Genomic DNA, 9545 nt, shown 5'->3' with positions numbered 1-9545 from the left:
GATGCCCACCCTACCATAAAGTTTCGTCCTTTAATTTTAAATGGTTAATGTATTTAGAATATGTTCTGGAGGCTCTTAGCAAAATTGTGTCTGCTTAAAACACTTTAATAAATATAAATATGAAATGATTTATTTTTAATATTTTTGGGTTTTTTTTTTTCACGCAACCCGATTACTATGACCTGGACTTCAAGAGGATTAAATATTCTGAAAATTTATGCGACATATTTTTTGAACACAATTGTACTCTCGTAATTACTTGCATGTATACTGCTCAGGAGTAATAAATTATGAGTTTTAAACAAAATATGATTTTCTTGAGAATTTTGACGGTTTGAGGTCAGATCTTTCAAATCAAATTTATTTTGAAATTTGTATTATAATATCAACKTCACACTTGCATACTATAAGTCTAGGCTTGCATAAGGGAGAGCAGGAAATTTTCATTTGTTTAATTTTCTTTCTTTGGTATACATTTTCAGTACAAAGAAGAATTATTTAGGTTTTTAGTTGCCCACATTTAAAGGTTTCCCAAACTCCTGGCGCTCAAATTTATTTCGCGTGCGRCAAATTTATGAAGTAAACGACCCTTTTTATCAAACATTCCATAATAAATCATAACTCTTTTGTAGCGCAAAGAAAGYGACTGGCAAGCATGAGCATTCATTTACAACTGGCAAGTGTAACGCAAGCCGACATTCTCAAATGCCAGAAGAGGCTAGTGACACATTAAATTCCTCCGTTAGGCATGGCACGGCATTCATAGCCGATGTCAGACACTCAAAACTAAAATATACTTAAGTACAGCATATGAAAGGGCATAGCAGAAACCCGCATCATTTACACTTTATGCAAATGTCAGCAAACCCGACCGCACAAACACACACACACACTACCACACAAATGTATCAGTGAAAGGGTGCAGTTGCCTACTTTTATGCGCAGAGAAAAACTWAGCTACAGTAAAAAAGTGTTAGCAACAAAAAGTGTGTTTTCGCACCACCCGTTATAGCTCAGTGAGCGTCGCTGGCAAAGTTCACTAAAAGTGTGCTTCGGTTGGCCACGTTGACTTTACGCCCAGCGTGAACCGCAGACACACTTTTTGTCTCTGGAAAGCCTATGTGTATGTGCATGTGCGTAGCCGCCATTTGTGGCCGTCTACCGTAAATATTTTAGCATTAACCACGGCATTTACTATATAACACTTTTTTTTTTCTTTTTATGTGTCTGTTTGTGTAAATTAGCATTGTGGCTAGGCTGTAAAATAGTTGAGTTATGCTTACTTTAAGAGCGTTAGTGTGTACTTACCTCGTAAATATCAATGCCATGGTTGAGCGACCACGATGTCTGGAAGTAATCTTCAATCCTTTGTTTCAGTTCTTTTGGCATCTATGTGTGTGTGTTGCCGTGGGAAGGTTGAGATTTTTCCATTAGYACGTGTATTTTTTGTAGAATACATAAAAATTGGAAGAAAAATTAATTTCTTTCTACGCATATATAATTAAGTTAAAGGATAGATTTTACGTAAATAATTTCATATGATTTTTTACATCAAATTTGTTCAATATCCACTATATAAACAGTACCTTCACGAGCACTCAAACTATTCTACTGCAGTATTTTAATAAGCTGCAAGCTGTTGGCGCGACATCAAACACATTCAAAGTGACTCACCAGAATACGATGGCTTGGTTCTATTGCTCTATTAAATCTACCTTATAACCCGGAGTGATATAAGTGACTACTATCTGTTCTGGTCTTTAGTGAAGTTTAGAAGTCTCCCTCTTATCTCCTATTATTTGTGTGTCGAAGAGACAATTGCTTCAAATTTATTAAAACTCAATAATGAAGCTCCATATTTTGCTGAAATGAATAGTCTACAATCGGTCAAGACAAGTTTTAGAACTGATCCGTATTGTATCTGRTACCTGGTCAAATGAACTGATGGACAGATAGACAAGTGAACTAAATAACAGAGCAATGAACAAACAGAAAAACAGACGGAAAAACGATTGGACGAATTGACAAATTGTCGGRTGGATAGAAGGACAGGTAGACACTTGGGCAGATGAACTGCCAGACCGATGAACTGGCGAATGGATAGGCAAGTATAGAGATAGAGAGACGAGTAAAAGAATAGACAGATTTCTAAATTGAGATATAAAACAGCTGGACGGATGCACTGGTTGACAAATGAGTTGGGCGACGAATGGGCTGGTGGATAAATGAACGAACAGATAGTTGAACAGATACACAAATGAATGGCTGGACAGATAGACAAAATAAATGTCGTGCGGATGAGCTGTTGGGTGGATAAACGGAGAGTTGAGCTGTCATACGAGTTGATGGATGAACAAGTTGAGCTGTCATACGAATTGATGGATGAACAAGGATAGATGAGCTGCCAAATGAAGGAGCCGGGGAATGGATGCATTCACGGACAGTTAGACAGATATGCAGTTCGAAAGATGGACAGGTGGCCAGATCACTAGGCGAAAGGAAAACCAGGGCGACATATTAGCTGATGGACGGATGAACAGGTGGACGCATGACCTGACCGAGGGAAGGACAAAATTGACGAGCTGATCTAATAAATAGATATACTGATGAGCTAGTGAACGAATGGTCGTATAGACCATAGATAGGTGGGCAGATGAGCGGTAAAAGCGATAAACGGTGGACCTAACGGAGGGAAGGACAGACAGACGAGCTGATCTAAAAAATATATATACTGATGAGCTAGTGAACCAACGAATGGTCGTATATACAGGTGTAAAGATTTTCAAATAGACTAATTAGCACACGAAAGCATGGACTGGCCGGCACACAGATAGAAGGATCCGCAAAGATGCAGAAGAGCAGATATTTAGAAAGATATTAATGATTGATGAAACGTCAATCTGATTATTTTGAGCCAAAAACCCTGCTTGTGTCAACAATTTCAAAGTGTTTCAATTAAAACCAAAATATTAAGTCGTTGTAAAATTTATTTGTGTCATTTCACGCCTTTCACTCAGCAGCTATTGCAGTTTGGGTAAAATATTCACCCAACCAGTTCTCCAGTTGTCCGCTATTTTGCGAAATTGTTGCTAGTGAAAGTCTGTATATAAGCTTGTAAGCGCAGCGCGTCAAATTCACTAYACGTGCCTTATACCTTGTAAATTAACAGATTCGCTCTTCATGTAGTCCYAACCTCAAAMGCGTGRCACAAGTGCCGTTGGCAATTGGCGCGCGCACAACTACAAAGCTTACGCTGCGTGATGGATCTTAGCATTTGTGCATTAGTTGCGACAATTGGCCTTGGAAATAAACACCAACTTTGACTGCGCGCTTTTTGTAAAAAAGTCATCAGTGTGCGCTTGAAATGGCCTTACAAGTCTTATTTGTGTCAATACATACCMGTCGACTCTGGAGACAAATAATGCTAAATGAATTTATTTGACTCTCTGAGACTCTTAAAGTGTTTTCGTTTTTCAAGTTTATGGCAGCGAATGTGCCCTTCTTAGCAACCAAATTAAGTGCTTTAGGTATACGTACAAATATCAAAACATTGTTCCGTTATGCCACTCCATGCCAACTAACTTTGTGCTAGAGTCTCCGCCACCAGTTGTKGCTGACTAGTTGCACGCTTATCTCTCCGCATTGCACCGATGATGTCCTTCAGGTTGTACGTCGTAATTTCCACATCATTGCCTGTTATTTTATGTCTGTCTATATATATGTGAGGATGTGCGCTTAGAGGACTCCGCAGCCCTCCGTTTCGTAACTAGCGTTAAACTGTGTTTTTTCCCGCCACGACTTGGGATATACAGTAATAAAAACAAATTGGTGCGGCTGATAGGTGCTCTCGCCGGGTTGCTTACTTGATAAAATACTCCGTTGCAGGGCACTCGCGGCGATGGCAACACCGAATATCACACGCTCGAGCAGCAGACAGCCAGTTAAGTGAGTTAACGTTCATATGGGTCACTGGCGTTGTGCAACAGGGCATATGCTCCTTATATATTACGCTTACCTAGATGCACACGCAGAAGTACACCTACATGCAAATAAATWTATTTTCTGGCTTGTCTATCCGTAAAATATTGCTCTTTCTGGCATCGTGCTGAATTTTGTTAGTTCCAGGGAGTTTGCCAGCGCATCCTTGCAGCGATAAGCAATTTAATTTTATTTCGATTATCGACAGACGTGTGTAAAAAATAGGCAAACAGCAGCGTAAACAATAACAAGTAAACGTGTGTGGTAGTTACACGAAGAGTTTTCAACGCGCTGCCGCAATAAACATTGAAATAACGGCATTTATAWATATGGTTGGCTGCACATAACGGTGCATCCCAAATGGAGATGATGATTTTTACACTATTGAAACTTTAGATCCGTGAATAATATGTAAGAATCTGTTGGACTTTCTCTAGATCAGGGTTGAAGAGTCTCGGTTGTGCTTTTACGAAACCTGCGAACTGATACTAGCCTCCTCAATAAATTTGTGGCAGGCTMCAAACTTYTTGTCTATACCCGACGGTTTTTGTACCAAACCTAGGAGTTCTGGGCATCACAACGGACAAGCGTCCTTATCTAATCTAAACTAACCTAAACCTTGGTTGAAACTTTGTTCTGTACTTAAAGATTCTCAGAGAGCAAGGGTACAAGTCGAGCAGTAAATCGTTCGGCTGCCTTTGCTGATTACAGCTTCTGCACGTTTTTTTTCTGCACAGAGGCGGGTGCGTATCAGGGCTGCAACAAGATAGTGGTGAGTCAATGCTAGAACCAGACACTGCGCAAACATGTCTTCCGCCTATCACAACGTTATCGATATTTCGATCCGGAAACAGCTAGGTAGCTGTGATTTTACCTATCTAGTACTACAAATATGGACATGATGGCTAAATTTACCGACCGTTGCGCCAAAAATACCTTCTTTGCTCACCCTGCCCTTAAACACGCAAATCACGCCAAGTACGATTCTTTGGTCGGTCACACCTTCCTTCTGTTTGAATGTTGCAGAACTTCGCTTCGCGACCTATTGTGGCWAGACGTTCATCCACCGGGGTRAAAGCCAGTACTCGGCGACGGAGTCTCTCTTCCACCACGAATCCCACACAGAATTTSCACTCCTTTATATGGCTACTATAGTAAATGTCACAAGAACCTACTCGATCCAGTTCTTGTCCCATGGATGGCGGTGATGTCAGCCTTTACCCTCACGAGGCCATCAACCAGCTGGGCAGTGGCACCTTCGCAATTAAGGGACCGTACATACCCTTTACACGTTTACAGTGGTCATCATCAAAAAGAGGGGCCTGTCATCCGAGGCTGTTTTCATCTTTTCATTAATGGTTTTCTACGTGGCGGGTAACAAACCCTCAAACTTCTCACTTTAYCTCGCCTTTAAACGGATGTTTTTTGGCTACCCAGAGAATAYTCAGTCTAAGACTGGAAGTCATAAGCTGCTCGAGCTATAGGTAAAWGAATCGTGTCTGGCCACTTCCAAATGAATGAYGCTCAGAGAACTTTCCCCACTTGCATGAATCCACCACCTGAGTAAGCGTTTATTTGAACAAGAAAACTTTTTTTTTTATTTTTTAGTTATATTTACAATTGTTTTAGCAAAAGCCCCTACCTAATGTAATAATCTATAGCATATTCAACACGCGCTGCCATCATTAAGAGTTCACGTGTTTTTGCCAAGCCGCTGTAATTATTGGCGTCGACCACAGACACGGCAGTATTAAATGCGTACAATGATAAACATAACTACGCCTACAGTGGCATTTACAACAATAACAACAACAGCTGAACTGTCACGTATGCAAAACTGCATTTCGTGCCATTTACCGTTATTCCGTTTTTAAACTGTCGCATGGCAAATTGTTCGCTGAGTTTACGAACTGCTAGAAATGCAAATATTATCGCAGCAGCCATATTTATTTCCAAATTTCAACGGTACTTTGCTCGAAATTTGCTGTCACTGGCATAAGTTTTAACCTGCTAAATATTTTTGTAAATACGTATTTTTGTAAATAATTCTAGCAAATGTATGAATGGAATATTGAAGCATTATCAATTTGGTGAAATGTATTTGAAGTTAAATAAATATTGAAAGTTTTTATAAATCCTGTTAGCAAATTCTGCACAATTACAGAATACAGCTAATTTTTGAAATCTGTACAAGTGCAACATTTTTCCTAATTGTATGCAATAGAGCGAGTTACAAGCTAGTTGACGAAATTGATCGAAATTTACATGAAAACCTTATGACATATTCAGAGAGCACACTGGAGTAATATTCTAGCTATTCCACGAATATATTATGAAATGTAATAACAAATCTGATCACAAATATTCGCTCGTATTCATTCAAAATCACTAAAAAATAAAAWAAAATTACCTTCGGCCGGCTGCATCAAWGCAGTAATGCTATCYTTCACAGGTGAATTTSTTATAGCGCAAAAGSGTATAAAAAGAATTATATCTCAAAGCCTGAGAAACTAATTTCTTATGTTATACAAGTATGTATAAGAGGCGATCCTAGTAGGACTACTTTCTTCAATAGCCTTACTTTGACAGAACACGCGTTATTTGTGTCAAGCTCTCATGATATTTTTGGTCAGTATTGTTTGGCATATAATCATGAAAAGGTTTATGTTTGAACAACGTTTACTGATCGTTCAACTTTATTATGARAACTCACGTTTTCCAAAGAATGTGTTCTTAAATTGAAAGCGTACAAAATACAGTTTCGCTCCACGGGCTCTTGAAAAGTTCCAAGAAGATCAGATATTTTGGAGCCGAAATTTGGTCACCCGTGAGGTCCACTTCTGACTCAATGGGTATRAAAACAAGCAGAACTGTCACATTTGGGTTGAACGGCAGACATTCATTTTATACAGAAAAAATAACGTTTGCTGTTGGAATCTTCGGTTCTTATTTCTTCGTGAGAACGTACCCGTCAAAGGTGACAGTTATCGCGCCATGATAACCAACTATTTGTAATCTGAAATTGAAGCTCGTGATTTGGCTTCAACTAGACGGGRCCACTTTTCACACATCGCATCAATCAATGKWTTWATTKAGATAACACTTCRGTGAGCWGWTAATTTCACGTCTTGGGCTGGTCGATTGACAACCATGATCATGTGATGTCACACCATCCTGAATGCAGAATCATTCCTGAGGGGATGTGCAACGTCTAAATCTATTGAGACAATACCTCTTCGATTCCGGCCTTGGAACAAAAAATCACCCGTACCCGGTAGTTACCAAGCGAAATTTTTCAACGAGCCATTGAAAATTGAACTCAACGGATGGACCATCTGAGACTTAGCTTGGACCAATATTTGAAAAACAATAATTTAAAAAGAATTTTCTTTTAAATGATGATAAACACCTTCCTTTCAATTTGAAGTTCATGTTTTTTTTTTTTTCTTTTAATAGGGAACCTCGAAATATATGACCATATATATTTCATATGTTCTCCGACTTTTCAGGGTATGAGTAATAACGAATAATCGAGTTGTGGCATATCACAAACGTCATTTGTAATATGTTCTAGTTTTGTCAAACTCACTGAAGCTTCTTTGACAACAATACAATTTTGATGACATATCTTACCACTGAATCGAAATATGTTCTTCAAATGAGAAAAACTGATTAACATGTCGGAAAGATGCTATTTCGCATGGAGAATGTTGTCCTTTTCTCACTACGACTGTCAGTGAATTTGACATAACCCACACATAAGGACTAAAATATACCAATAAGAAAAATATTTTGTGCAGAGTTTATTTAAACATAGCATTTTAACTTTAAATATGGCATAAATCAGCTTTGCCTTACGGCAATGGGGGTTTTGAAAATATGTAGACATTTCCATTAAAAATTTACCATCTTGAAACCAATGGTAGTTATGACTGTAATATTGAAAAAATTTCTTTTTATCTCACCTGTTCTTCAAGAAATTAATGTTTAACGAAAAACATAGGTAATTCTCTGTTCTGCGCAGCGAAGCGTGCTGGAGAACATATATTGTTAAATAATTTTTAACGGAACTAAAACGCTGTTATTATGTATGAATGTGTTCTTAATAAGACAACTGAAAACTTTTCATCTCCAAGACTTTACAAAACGTTTTTCAGCGAAAACAAAGGTAACAGCTGAATTTACTCCTGGAAAGACTTAACAATTCCTTTATGCAGGCACACTTATTACCATATAACTACACACGTAACATAGGAATGTATGCAAAAATATATGCGCTTGTATATATTTGTTTCATATTTTTTAGGAAAAAATTTCATGAACACACACACTTTCAAACAAATAGCACACACACAGTATTTGAAATGGAAATCACGCAGACGAACTCACCTGATGCAGCGCTATAAAATCCTTTAAGTCACGCCATTTGCTCTCGTACAATGAACGCCGGGAATACATGCGCTGGATTATCGCCGTCACATTACCGAACACGACGGCGTGCATTAATGCTGACAGGTGGGCGCGAAAAGGCGGCAGAATAAGCGTAACGCAAGAATGGATTAAAAGGGAATGAAAAACAATAATTTAAAATTTTTAAGGAAATCCCGGTTAATTACTTTTCAAATCCACATGAAAATACGCAGTATAAGTACATATGTATATGCATTTATGAATTGTAAAAATGTGTCAAGGTTTTCACGCTTTCTTACCTCCAATTAGCATCATGATAATGGAGAAGACTTTCTCCGCCGTCGTATTCGCGGATACATTGCCGAACCCCACCGATGTTAGGCTGGTAAAGGTGAAATACAGCGCTGTCGAATAGGCCTCAGCGTTAGTGATATTTGTGATGGGTATCTTTAAGCGCTCAGACAAAGCGTGCATCCAACCTGAAAGCAAAGTAGATATTATAATTCGTCTCATAACTTAAGTGGTAGAAGAAATAGAGTTATAAAGGGTCTTCATAAAAAGTACTATGTTTTAAAGGTATTGTTGTTCTGTGGCGATTCACGGCAATCTAACATATTAGTATCCACTCAAAACCGAAAACAAAGGTTTTGTTATCGGAACGACATGGTATGTTTCGATGATCCAATAAAGTTTTCTGAGAAAGAAAAACAAACGAAAAGATTTCTGAAATGATTTCACATGTAAAAAGGAGATCCTCAGTAACACAAAAGTTGTATAGCAACTTGGTCGACAAATTTTCTCAGAGAGCAATTTTAGACATTGGTATTGAATGTTTTATAACCCAATTTTCGCGTTGGAGCTCCATAAATCATGTAAATTAGTTAAAGGCTGAGATAGGGGTTTGACTAGCAACACTTACTAAAGCTAAAGTGGAAGATAACACATGCTCCAAATTGTGTTATTTTAAGGAAGGTTTACGCAGATTATATCTTTAAAGGTCTAATCTAGGGGAGTAAATTTCAAGTAAATTTTTAAGTGTCGTGTCTATAAAGAAGATTATCATAAAATAGTAACTCGCTCCAGTAGAACCTGATTAATCATGGATATCACGGAGAGAAAGGAATTCAATGTTTCAGTTACGCCCGAGCCCGTATGGA

General features: G+C 38.3%; 1 protein-coding gene across 1 annotated transcript in view; it reads right to left on the bottom strand.

Moving 5' to 3' along the window:
* Window positions 1-8867, bottom strand: part of LOC108965146 — a gene marked incomplete at its 5' end in the record, with an annotated part of 24308 nt that extends 15441 nt beyond the window's left edge. The window contains 3 exons of the mRNA XM_018927362.1: window positions 1309-1389; window positions 8368-8486; window positions 8688-8867. Of these exons, the coding sequence (XP_018782907.1) occupies window positions 1309-1389; window positions 8368-8486; window positions 8688-8867 (380 nt within the window). The remainder of the gene's footprint in view (window positions 1-1308; window positions 1390-8367; window positions 8487-8687) is intronic.
* Window positions 8868-9545: the final 678 nt, after the last annotated feature.

The sequence above is a fragment of the Bactrocera latifrons genome, unplaced genomic scaffold (assembly GCF_001853355.1).
Source record: "Bactrocera latifrons isolate USDA-ARS-PBARC rearing strain unplaced genomic scaffold, ASM185335v1 scaffold_1347, whole genome shotgun sequence".
Lineage (NCBI taxonomy): Eukaryota > Metazoa > Arthropoda > Insecta > Diptera > Tephritidae > Bactrocera > Bactrocera latifrons.
This window is presented reverse-complemented; position numbering and strand designations above follow the sequence as displayed.